General features: G+C 33.6%; 1 protein-coding gene across 1 annotated transcript; it reads right to left on the reverse strand.

The window, feature by feature from the left end:
* Positions 1–3,206: 3,206 nt before the first annotated feature.
* On the reverse strand, positions 3,207–13,793 carry LOC138333099 (flap endonuclease GEN homolog 1-like). The gene is made up of 12 exons (XM_069281231.1): positions 13,657–13,793; positions 11,478–11,738; positions 11,119–11,302; positions 9,964–10,053; positions 9,278–9,364; positions 8,849–9,039; positions 8,162–8,220; positions 7,363–7,451; positions 5,784–6,007; positions 4,458–4,519; positions 3,885–4,001; positions 3,207–3,599 (listed from the first exon to the last, which is right to left on the reverse strand). Exons 2-12 carry the CDS (start codon positions 11,645–11,647, stop codon positions 3,487–3,489), a joined length of 1,386 nt encoding a protein of 461 aa, XP_069137332.1. The 5' UTR covers positions 11,648–11,738; positions 13,657–13,793; the 3' UTR covers positions 3,207–3,486.
* Between the last annotated feature and the right edge of the window lie 14 nt (positions 13,794–13,807).

Consider the following 13,807-nt stretch of genomic DNA (forward strand, 5'->3'; position numbering starts at 1 on the left):
AGATTTATTTACCTTAAGGGCAAAAAATGTTTTTGACCTTAAGGGCAAAAGATTTTTTTGACCTTAAGGGCAAAAGATTTATTGACCTTAAGGGCAAAAGATTTATTTACCTTAAGGTTAAAAAAGTTTTTTGACCTTAAGGGCAAAAGATTTTTATGACCTTAAGGGCAAAAGATTTATTGACTTTAAGGTTAAAAAAGTTTTTTGACCTTAAGGGCAAAAGATTTATTTACCTTAAGGTTAAAAAAGTTTTTTGACCTTAAGGGCAAAAGATTTTTATGACCTTAAGGGCAAAAGATTTATTGACCTTAAGGTTAAAAAAGTTTTTTGACCTTAAGGGCAAAAGATTTTTATGACCTTAAGGGCAAAAGATTTATTTACCTTAAGGTTAAAAAAGTTTTTTGACCTTAAGGGCAAAAGATTTTTATGACCTTAAGGGCAAAAGATTTATTGACTTTAAGGTTAAAAAAGTTTTTTGACCTTAAGGGCAAAAGATTTATTTACCTTAAGGTTAAAAAAGTTTTTTGACCTTAAGGGCAAAAGATTTTTATGACCTTAAGGGCAAAAGATTTATTGACTTTAAGGTTAAAAAAGTTTTTTGACCTTAAGGGCAAAAGATTTTTATGACCTTAAGGGCAAAAGATTTATTTACCTTAAGGTTAAAAAAGTTTTTTGACCATAAGGGCAAAAGATTTATTTACCTTAAGGGCAAAAGATTTATTGACCTTAAGGGCAAAGGATCTATTAACTTAAGGTTATTTGACCTTAAGCAAGGGCTAAAGATTTCTTGAATATACATGTAAAGTTACAACTTGTTTATTATAATTCTAGCAATACAAATGAATTATAACTAGATAGACTTCTAGTGTCAATTAATGAATAATTTTGAAAACAATTTTGTTAAATTATTTTATGGGATTTTCAATTTTCATCAGTTGTTTGGTGTTTTCATTGTTTTTTTTTCAACTTTTAAAGGACTTAAAATTTCATTTCCCTAGGTGTTTCATGTTGTTTAGTATGTGGACAAGTCCATTATGTGATTAGGGGTATGAATAGAATAGTGACTTCTACAGATTAATTATTTGCCATTATGTACATTTAACATTAAGGGCAAAAGATTTGACCTTAAGGGCAAAAGATTTGACCTTAAGGGCAAAAATGTTGTTTGACCTTAAGGTCAAATCTTTTGCCCTTAAGGTGAAATGTACATAATGGCAAAAAACATTATTTGCCCTTAAGGTCAAAAGATTTGACCTTAAGTATTATGTGTATTTTATGACAAAACGGCCTGCCATGATATCGGCGGTTTACAGGTTATTCCGGTCGCGCGCGGCACGGAGAGGTTTCTACATGGTCTATTAAAGCCATTTCCAGCATAAACTGAAATTATCATTTTTGACTGCACAAATCCTTTAAGACAACAAAGAAGCACTACACTTATGAAAGCGTTAATACCTAAGTCAGAGACATAGATAGTATCAAAATTTATGCCTTAGTTCAACGATACATCGCCAAAATCTTGACGCAACATTAATAATAATAAAAAAAATGTAGCTATAGTACGTATAGCTTCCCCTTAGGTATTTGCAGAGGGTTGGCAACCTTGAGAGTAATGTAGTATGAACGTTTTTGAAATCCACCAATAGAGAAGAGGCAAAGGGGACTTTCATCCTCGATACTCTAAGGATTACTATCAAAGACGTTAAATATACATCACTGGACTTTCTCATAGTGAAACTGAAGACAACAGAAAACACAGGTAAATTGATCCTTTGACGTACATCAAACGAACTGAATAACGACACACTAGGGTTAACTGTGTAGCTTTGAAGTTGGGTGTCGCTCTCTTTGTAATCTTCAAAGGAATTCTTTGCAGGCCTGTGATTGGTCAGTTTTTTCCTTTCTGAACAGCCTTTAGTTTTACTGCGAGATAGTCTCGGATGGATAATTAAAACGACCTACATTGTATGGATTGCCTTGATGATCAATAATACCTAGATCTCTATGTTAAGATTGATCAGCTTATTGAATAGTGAACTCCTTTGTATCTTTTTTTTCTATGTAAAGATTATAAATAATTTGGCGCAATTATGATGAAAAAATAAGAAATACATTCAGACTTGATAGAATATGCTTTTATTGCACGACTGTGTATTACTTGTATACTGGAACACAAGACAAAAGCAAAGTATTTAACATTTTATATAAATAGATATCTAAAGCTTGTAAATCACATTATAGTTATTAAAACTACCATTCATAAATTTACCTTAATTTGTAAAAACTAAGTAAAAATGTAAATCATTAAAATGTACTCAACAAAATATTGAATATCATTCTCTAATCTCTACATTAACAAAATGTCAATACACATATTTTTTTTGTCAATGGTTGTTTACAGTGTACATTGACTATCAATAACTGGCGCATACAATGTATTAACGTCCATTGACTTTGAATACACACTGAAGTTACTGGTTGCATTGATTGTCAATACAGACCTACATGTAGGTCAAAGTGTATTAAAAGCACATGGGAATCCCATCGCTTACATCATACTTACATCATTCTCTCGGGTCCCATAGCTTCCTAATTATAGGCTATTTACCGGATAAGTACAACATGTAATTGGTGTCAAACTAAGGGAAATAACTCTGAAGTAGCAGGAAAAAATCCTTCTCCTTTAAAAGAACATGTAAGAGACAAATGTTCCTCTCATTCTATAACTCCTGAATATAGTCAGAAGAAGACAATAATACATGCACAGTCTATACAATCCCAATATTCCAATAAAGGTAAATTATACACTTAATTAGTTGCACAGGAGCCTGGCATGAATTTCTAACCAACAGTATATGTATTCATTATATAGTATCATATACATATACTATATACTATTGGCTAGGGTTATATGGTCAATAGTGGGATTTGGATTTCGCTCCTAAAGGTTCAGGTTTTAACATCTTTAGCACTAATATTGCTTAAAAATTAAAAGGAGAGACTAATTTATATGTGTAAAATATATTAATACAAACTTAATTAATATAAATTTTCAACATCTTCATCTAAAATGCACATTTATCAGTACTCATTTCTGATTCAAATCACTGATTTAAAAATAAAATTTTATAGCTCTATTACAAACTTTAAGACATTAACAATGCACATACTATATCTATAAATTTTGGTCCATGCATATATGCAAGGCTTTCGAAATTATGAACTTTTAGCTAATATCAAAATGATAATTGTAAAATGTTGGTCCATATCAAAAGTTAATTATCGTATTGTAAATATACATACCAATATGACATTAGTTTTGGTAACAAAAATTATTTTGATCAAAATGTTCAGATATTTTTTGGCAATGACTAAAATATGTGACTAGCAGCTGCCCAGTTGTAACTATCAGTACATGCATATTAATTTTTTTTCTATATTTACTGAAAAGTGTTATCAACCTTATTTCTTAAGTTTTGCCCAACCTTAATTATTGTCAACAGCTTTTTTCTTAATTGGAAAAAAGCTTTTAAGTGTAGGATTAGTGGATTTTCCTTCCAATTGTTCAGACTTTCTCTTCACGCTGGCTTTCTTTCCATCTGAATAAGAAATAGAAATCAAAAACGTAATAAGAATTTAGCATTTATTTAATTTGCATGATTATATAAAATCCAAAAGATGAATATTTCTATTCTTGTGGCCACCAAAACAAATACTTTTTCAATCTTAGTCTTGCCTTCCTCGATTATCATTGAAGGTAGGACAACAAAACAAAATTAGAATTATAGCAATTAATAAATTTTTAATCTTAAACATCTGGAACTAATTTTAAAACATATTTCATATTGAAAAAAAAACCCAGCAAATCTTGGTTTCAAACTTACGTTTTTTATCTTCAATTTCCTGTGAAAATGTAGCTGCCATATCAGGAAATTTTTTCTTGAAGGTATCAGTCTTGGATAAAACACTGTAGAAGTCACCTTTTGTTTCTCTGTCTTCATCTGACCAAGGACATGGTTGAATTAAACATTTAGAAAATGTCTGTAGGACTGTCACAAGTAGGACATGCACAGATATCAAAGTGGAGTGAGACAGGACAGAGAGACATGGCAACCCAGTGATGGATGCTTATTATTCTGAAACACCTGATTCTCTTTGTACATTTTAAGAAATTTCTTTTATTCTAACTAATATCACTACATGTATTTCTATGCTATGTATAATTAGCAAGCAACTTTCATGCTAAACTGTTAACTTTTTTTATATTTTTTTTATTTATAATTCTGGTGTGAGTTCACTATACATATACATTTATATCGTTACCAACAGATTTTGACATTCATTTGATTTTGATTTTTATGAACATCATTTGGATGCAAGGCAATTAATTCATTGACTTTTAATGACAAGGAGGCACTGATGTCCACGTTTCTGTGATGTGAATATTAAAGACTTACCCAGTTTAGACCATTGAACTTCTAGGTTAGGCTTTCCATGTCTGATGCGATTGTGTGTGATTCTATTAATAGAATAAAGAAAGATGGTACAGTTAATATGATAATTATATGTATTCCTGAAGAACCATCAGGACATGGCAAAAGTACTATAGGAAGGTCGTTAAGTTTTATTTTTTTTATATTTAATTACTGTAATAGACAAGGATGATATTGTCATATATTGAGTTGATCTATTGTGAACCAATGTATTTATTTTGAATTTGTGAATTCCGCAATGAAAGTAAATTCACAGAAGTTTATCTCTGGGAATCAACATATCTACATCATTTATATTGATAGAAAATTCAATTTAATTTTTAAATCCGCAAATAATGATCTTTAGGACCTTGTCTTTATATGAAAATTACGAAATTTTATAGTTGTGCAGGAAAGTACTAATAATTACTTGAAACTTGTTTGCAATAATTATTGAAATATATTATGTTGGTTCTAATCAAACGTTCTATAACATATAACATGAATTGTATTAACAATACATTTTGTATGCAGAGGACTCCAACTATTTGTATAATGATTAATTGAATAATTGGCTTTTAATTAATATTTGGACCACACTATCTTATTTCACCTCTGAGTATTTGCATGAGTTTTATATAACCTCAAATAATTAGATTAAAAAATCTTGCTAGCACTAGAAAATTCTAAAAATATAATCTAGCTATTATTTTTCAGCTGTAATTTCCCAATATAACAGGCATGTTTCAATTTCCTATACCTTTGAGGGCGTGACAATGAAATCACATTACTTGGGGGAGTTCATGAATGTGATTTCCTTGTCACACCCTCCTTATCTCTTTGATGGTCTTTATAGACAGGTTTTCCTTGTCCATTGGGAGGTCTTTATAGACAGGTTTTCCTTGTCTCTTGGGTGGTCTTTATAGACAGGTTTTTCTTGCCCATTGGGTGGTCTTTATAGACAGGTTTTTCTTGCCCGTTGGGTGGTCTTTATAGACAGGTTTTCCTTGTTCCTTGGGTGGTCTTTATAGACAAGTTTTTCTTGCCCATTGGGTGGTCTTTATAGACAGGTTTTTCTTGCCCGTTGGGTGGTCTTTATAGACAGGTTTTCCTTGTTCCTTGGGTGGTCTTTATAGACAGGTTTTTCTTGCCCGTTGGGTGGTCTTTATAGACAGGTTTTTCTTGCCCGTTGGGTGGTCTTTATAGACAGGTTTTCCTTGCCCCTTGGGTGGTCTTTATAGACAGGTTTTCTTTGTCCTTTAGGTGGTCTTATTTGACAAGTTTGACCGTATCTTTGCTTGTAATTCTTACCTTAATGGTTTAAGAGTGGTGGCTGGTGTTAGGAACTCATTCATGTCATGAAGCTGAAGTTGGACTAGGACAGAAGCAAAATTAGAGTAAAACTCCCCCAATTTGGAATTGGTCGATGGGAAGTAGTTGGTCATGAATATCTTCACACCTGATATATCAATTGGTTTGAAAGTCGATGGTGGGGACTCCAGTTGTCGATGGCCTTTTATATACTCGTCGATGACCTATAAGGAATAAAATTCAATGAAGTTAAAAACTGGTTATAAAATAAGCAATTTAAATTTAGAAAACTGCAAAAAACCACTTTTCGAATTTGTAATGAATATATTGCAAGGTTAAAATATCTTTGCCTATGAGAACTAATCTAGCTTGAATTTAGGATTACAAGGCATTTTATGAAACCACTTGATTGCGACCAAATTCAACATTTCTTTAGTTCATTTTGAAATTTCTTAATCTGATTATCAATAAGACAGAATCTTTTTTTAGTGATTAACATGGAAGAAGTCAAAATGGTGAATTACTATTATCTATAAAGTATATGTAGGTGCAGAACACACAAAACATGTTACTTTGATGTAAATCATCAGTCAAAAAATAGGCCACCATGACCTACTTTTGGGACATAATAAAACGTCTAACCCTGCAATTACCTGGTATTAGAACTAGAGTCATCACACATGCAATGGTATGAATTTCATCCCAAGATCTGGATGCTGGATATTGTACACTATCACATTTTATTTCATAATTTGTTTACACCAATCTATATATGAAGAAATATAATATTTTCAACTATTACACCGACCGTTCAATAAAACCTTGTTATATTGCACAGTTCGAAGTTATATTGCACAATACCATGGAAACGTTATATTGCACGATTCGAGATGTTATATTGCACGGCTTTAGGAACATCTCGCTGTTGTTGTTTAGTTTTGTAGAAAACTTCCGAGGAATTGCGAGTAACAGTGAGTTACGTTATTATGACGTCACAAAGGTTCACGCTCAATTTCGCGCTGGATTTATAGATCTCGAATCAAGCATGTCATGTAGACGTTTACTGTACCGAGTAAAGGACGGACACGATGAATGTATTAGATCAAAAGGCTGCAAGCAGGTCTAATAATGTGAAAACAGACAATGAGACATCCAAACCGGAGTTACAACGTGACGTACGTGGGCTATACGTCAATCTTCAATAGGATATTAAGTGGTTTTTTCCATACGGTACGGTGTTGATGATTTTGTTAAGTGATTGTCGTATTTGTTTTATAAAAAAAAATATTCAACTGAAAAACTGGTGATTATGTAATAAAACAAATATTCCATGGTTACTGTGCTCTAGTTCATAATATTTACCCCTCGGTGATGGTAATCAACAAATGTTATATTGCACTCGGCCTTTGGCCTCGTGCAATATAACATTTGTTACCATCACCTCGGGTTAAATATTATGAACTAGAGCACAGTAACCCATGAAATATTTGTATAATATTTTCATTTTGATTTTACACAACCAGATAAATAATTGTAAAAATTCGCTATACGTTTACATCACAAATGGTGGTCACTGTACCTCTTGGTTTGGGAAGGATTCATTTGCCATGGCCTTTGCTCTAATGTTGAGTTCTAATTTGTGTTCTTTGAGCCAAAGGGATTTCTCACCTACAATCAAATTACTTTTTTAAACATTTTTTCCACATGAATTGGAAAGTACCGTCTATGTACTGAATAAGTTATTGTTACACAACAAATCAATGGTGTAGTGGTTAAGCTGTTCTCCTTTCACCTAGTCGGCCGGGGTTTGATCCCCGGTACGGACATGAAAAGGTTAGGGGTCACCTGCCTGATCACGTGAGTTTTCTATTGGCACTCCGGTTTCCTCCCACACTAAGACCCCTCCCAGGCTAACATCCAGGCCATCGAGAGTGATTTACATTGTTGTATAACTTGTTTCTCAATTGATGTAAGATAAATTAAGTTTTTATATATTTTTTTTTTTTCATGTTTTTTTTTTCATTTTCACTGGTTGTATACCAATATTAATACATAAACCACAACTGTACACTTTCTAAATTATATAGAATACCATTCTACTGTAAACTTGAATATTTTCCAAAGTGTTTAATTTCGCGATTTGCATGTGTAAATATTTTGCAACTTTAATATTTTCTCAAGAAATCTGATTATTAACCTTTTACAACATATAGACTTATATATAGACACAAAAATATTATGTGCAGAAAAAATGTTTACGCTACAAAGATGCGTAATTAGAAGTATTCATTTGCCCCTTACATAAACTTCCACATTTACAGTCTCTGCATTTAATTTCTAAACTATACTTTAACATGTATAAAACAATTTTTAATTACCTTTGCCTTTACAATTCTTCGTTATGTCCAACTCGTCATTATTTCTCCACCCAATCAACCTGGTCACAGAAAAAGTTGCATATTAAATCTTATTTCAAGGAACTAAAAATGATCCTAGTCTGCCAGTAGACCTAATGATTAAAGTTAATTACAATGTAATACAAATATTGCTGAAGCAATACATGTTCTTTGCCAGTTTCCACAACTTTTTTCCCATAAAGAAACATTATAAATAATGGCAATTAATATGCTAACAATGTTTTTCTAGAAATAGTGAGTGACCATAATCTTGAGCTAATGACCCTTAAGTTCAAAATATCCAAAATAATCATTATTTTGATAAATATTTATTAATTTGTAATTATATATGTAATATGTGAAGTAAAGTGAAAATCCAAAAAGTATGAAGTGATGAGGATGAGATGCCAAAGGTGTCATCAGTTATCCCAATTAATACAGAATCCTACGATTTTATCACTCGCGACATAATTTGTTTTACATATTTTATATTCCGTCTTTGCTAGTTACAGAGTTACCTCCCTTACAGGTAGGTAGCCATTGTGACGTTATTATTTTGTGAGCAAAATTCATGTCATTTTCTTTAAAAAGACATTATGCTTGCACACAAATAACATCAAAATACATATTTACTTGCAAGGGCAGACAACTCTGTAATATACAGATTACCTGTCAAGGGGATCTGTCCCACGCTTTTTTAAGTGGTCGATTAAGGACAAAGCTTTCTTGATTCCCACTCCTTCAACACCTATGTCAGACATGTCACAGCCTACCAGGAGAGCTGTCACCACCATGGACCTCCGGTCTAGGCCCAACTTCTCCTCAATCTTCTCCATAGTGTAAACATCAACCACATGTTCCTTGAAAACAAAGAATACAATATTACCACATTTAACGTAATTAGCATCTAGAGTGCTTAACAAACGTATCAAATGGGGCTATTATTAGGGAACCATAACATGAATATTGTGATTATTTACCCAAATAAGAAAAAAAGTTGCTGCTTATTATCAAGATACATGTGACTGTAAACCAACTTATTTTTATGGTGACTTAATTTCGCGTTTCGCGTTGCCTGTAAAAGAATATGATACAAACCCCTGACTCGATGCGATAGTCTCTGTACACAGTTTTAGCTCCATACAGAAATGCATCTACATCACTGGTCATCACAGCATCTACCACCTGTCAGTGGAAAATAATGAATCATGTTAATCTCTAAAGTCTATTGAAATCGTAATTGTCATGTTAATCTATTCCTGTATTTGCATATTACAGAGTTATCTACCCTTGCAGGTAGGTATTGTGACGTCATGTGCTTGCGAGTGTAACATCATAGCTTTTGGAGAAAATGATGTGAAATGGTACTCACAAAATAATGACAATCTATACCTACCCACAAGGGAGCTAACTCTGTAATATTCTAAGATGGAGTACATGTATGTTTGAGTCTTAACTGACATCACACAAAATTTACATGGAATTTCCTTAAAGCTCGAAGCCCGAGAGAAAATAACTCTTCCCAGGTAGACAATTCTATATGTATCTGACACATATTATTTTATTATAACGAACAAAATTAAAAGAAAAATATCTCTGGTAAAAGAACTCGTGACGAAATTTCACAGCAACGTTGCTAAATTCGTTAAGCTACAAAAAAGTAAGAAACAGTATTACAGTTGTTAGTTGATGTTGCAGAAGACATCAACTTCGGTCACGTGCAAACCTCTTACAAGGATAACCTTTCGTTGAGACCTTGATAATGTTCATCAGGAGTTACCTACCCCTTGAGCGTTGAGAGCAGCACAGAGGGCCTCCGCTTCTCCGTCACTGTACAGAAATGGCAGGCCTAGATAGGTTAACAGCTCCTTGCACTGTCAAATATATTCAATCAATCTGAAAATACTTGTAAGTAAAGCAATAAATGATGTGGTGATTTTTTTTTTATATAAATAACACTCTATAACTGCTGCACACCACTGCACCCCATCCCCAAAGTCAAACAAAAACAAGAGGCCCAAAGGGCCTAAACGGTCATCTGACTATCTTGGCAATAGTAAAATTAATTATATATGGTGTCACTTTGTCAGGACCATGTCAGGATCATTTTCAATTTCTTTCAACAAATTTTATTTCAAACCAGAGGCCCAAGGGAAGAAGTTCAAAATGTATTTTCAAGATGGCGGCTGTGGCGGCCATCTTGGATTTCGAATCAACCCGAAAAATAACAACACTTTTTCGGGACCATGTCAGGATCATTTCATGCAAGTTTCAACCAAATAGCACCAGTAGAACTTGAGAAGAAGTTCAAAATGTGTTTTCAAGATGGCGGCTGTGGCGGCCATCTTGGATTTCAGATCGACCCGAAAAATAACAACACTTTGTTATGATCATGTCAGGATCATTTCATGCAAGTTTCAGCCAAATTGCACTGGTAGAACTTGAGAAGAAGTTCAAAATGTGAAAAGTTAACGCACGGCGGATGGCGGACGGCGCACGGCACACGACGGACGGCGGACGACGACGGACGAAACATGACGACTATAGGTCATCCTGACCCTTTGGGTCAGATGACCTAAAAATCATTAATATTGATCATAATTAACATCAAGAAGAAGGAAATGACGATCTTAATTAGCGTACATATTATAAAATTATACTTAAAATACAAGAAGTGGATTTTTATACAGCAATCATTGTTCTCGTTGTATTAACAATAATTATCAAATAGATTAGTTTACAAATTCGCTTTGAAACATGAACATTTAATTAACTTAGGGGTACATATTCTATCATTAACAACAATTAAATAAAACAAGATTTAAAAACAATGATAACAGATAACATGAGATTGTAAAGAAAGACATAAAGGATAACAATTATTACTTAGTATTTTTTTAAATTAATACTGAATGATTAAACAATGCAATTTCCAATACCTTTGCTGCCATTAAACTAAACTGATGTCTGCCAGTGTCGACAGATGCACCAGCTTGCTCTCCATATTGGGCTTCTCGACGCTTCTTTAAGACTGCCGTTTTCATGTCTGGGGCTTTTCCATCAGCAACAAATATTAATTTAACACCGTAGCCCAATAACTCTGTAGTTCGATAGTACAGTGATCTGAAAATAATGGAAAAGAGCCGGGTTTGGTAACAAATTAACATAATTTTAGAAAAAGAGAAAATGAAGTATTAATTATGCTGCATTTATAACCTGTCAATCAGCAATTAAATTTGTAGAATTCTTTATCTATATGTTGTAATGGTACAAAATATCAGTTTTTTTGTTTTAATACCTGATGTAAATATTCTTAGGAATGCTGGCTCCTGGGGCCTTCACTTTCTGAAACTCGACGATCCAGCTACTGAGGTCTACAGCCACTCGTTTCCCTTGGAGGGACTCTATAGGGACATTCTTACAGTCTACAGCCTCCTGTAATACCGGCCAGAGGGTTTTAACACCCATAGTCCTGGTAGTGAAGACTACAAAATCATTATCACCGCCGAATACCTCCCTTGATCATGACATGCCCAAGTTGCATCAAAGCCCTGCTGATCTGTAATAATTCAAAACTTTAATTGACAGTAGTGCTGCCAAACATCTGGTTAAAATACAGATCCTTATAACCACTCCGTTCAATAGAGGATCTGATAACATCCCATAAGGGGTCATGTTCAGATAACCTTTATACCACCTGTACTTCATATCAAATGCATTTTCTACACCTTGCTACATCAGTTGTAGAATGCATTTTCAAGATTCTAGCAGCAGCAATTTGATTGGCCTTCCAAAGGTCACCAGAATGTGACCCCTAATGGGATGTTGTCAGATCCTCTTATCAAACATAGTGATAATAAGGATATGTATTTTAATCAGATTGGTGCTACCAACTGACGGAAAAAAATTCACCTGAACATTATCATTGCCACTATAGAACTCCTCCCTCTCTAAATTTAAGACAGTGATCAAATTTTCTTTTCTTGCATTTATCTCTAAAAACTCAACACAGATACTATAATTAAAAGTGAAACATGCAAGTATTGTATTGTACACCAAATTGCAGTAGAAATTGAGTTAATCGACTGAATTTGACAATGTTTTCTCGGATTACTATGTCACAATGTGTGGATGAATGTGTCAGTAACCAGTGTCATACAGGAGGTGAAAGATAAACATTTCCTGAAAACAGGCCTGTATAGTTTGTAAAACGTCATTTGGAATAAATATGGTTTTTAGGTGATTGAAGTAGGGTGGGTGTGTATTTCCACATGGCAGAGTTGCCAGCCTTGGTCTTTAAAACCAGTGGTCCTAATATTCTGTTATACTTTTTACAGCAACTTTATACATGCCTATATGATCTGCAAGCACCTGTGATTAGCATCTATGTATATTACATCCAATGGTACTAACCCTTGAACATGTATCTATGCTATACAAGAACTCATTTCTTCACCTTGATTTATAAATACATGTTTAATGTAAGAGATTCCACATTGTATGTGGGAAGAAGGAATATTTGTGTTTTTGGTAGCAAGGATATGTCTAAATCTAAATGTGTGTGGGTGTGCCTGTCTCATTTCGCTGTCTATTTTGGCGAGTATTTGTGTGTTGACTGCGAATAGTTAATTTGTGTGTGATTTTGATTGCATTCTACATGTGTGTAGTGATGGTAGTTTTAGTTGGTGTATCACGTCTGTTACTGAAATTGTATTGTGATATCTGTTTTGTATGTGCTGCTCTGTGTTGTATTTTTTCTATTTGTGTGATCTGGTGTGTGTGGTAGGGGTCCCATACAGAAGAACAGTTTTCCTGTTTGAGTCTAGTGAGTGCCTTGTATGCATGTTTTATGTTTGGTGAGATGATTTTTAGGTTGTACGTGTTTCAGGAAGCTGTGATATCTTTGCTGCAATATTTTCGATTAGAAGGATAAGTCACTCAGGGCTTTAGATGAGTATGTCATGAGCGCTTTTGTGTTTGTGCACTGACAGTGACGTTAATTTGGGCAAAGACTGAAAGCAAGGATTAGAGATTTCGTGGAATTTATGAAGCTTTATATTGGATTTCCATTTGACTCGATAAGACATGTATTTGTTGAGAATAATGGGTTTAATGTCTGGTACATCGGCGTCTCTCGTAGTGTTCAGTAGTGTAAAGAGACAGTGACTAATCATTCTCAGTCTACTTTCAGTTTCATTTCTAGGATATAACCCATCTACTACTTTCATTTTTTTTTCATCAAATTTATAGCTAAAAAAGAGCTCTGAATTAAAATCCATTCAGGACTTTTCAAATGTTACGAAAATCAAACAATATCTTTCGATTATATTGTAATGTTCCCAAACATATTACCAGATAATTACGTCGATAGCTAGTGACAAGTTGTGGTACTGACTTCGATAGAAAATAATAAAATAAACAAGTAAAGCTTCGCTCTTTCCATACCGTGCATAATTTATCTTACACATAGGATTTACCTTAATCAGATGGTCATCATATCTTCGGTATTATCGCCATCAATTGATCAAAAACAATCAATCCTTGTTCATCTTAACTTGTGTTTACATGTGCAAGCACTGACGCATCGCGGGATCTTTCGAACGCTGTCGGGATTTATCGTCGAATTCA

Source organism: Argopecten irradians, chromosome 10 (assembly GCF_041381155.1).
Source record: "Argopecten irradians isolate NY chromosome 10, Ai_NY, whole genome shotgun sequence".
Taxonomy (NCBI): Eukaryota; Metazoa; Mollusca; class Bivalvia; order Pectinida; family Pectinidae; genus Argopecten; species Argopecten irradians.

Excerpts from the sequence above, each read along its gene's own strand:
- LOC138333099 (XM_069281231.1), bottom strand. The coding sequence starts at position 11,647 with ATGGGTGTTAAAACCCTCTGGCCGGTATTACAGGAGGCTGTAGACTGT. Across the intron at positions 9,365-9,963 it reads CTGCTCTCAACGCTCAAGGG|GTGGTAGATGCTGTGATGAC; the intron begins GTAGGTAACTCC and ends TTCCACTGACAG. Across the intron at positions 8,221-8,848 it reads GGGACAGATCCCCTTGACAG|GTTGATTGGGTGGAGAAATA; the intron begins GTAATCTGTATA and ends TTCTGTGACCAG.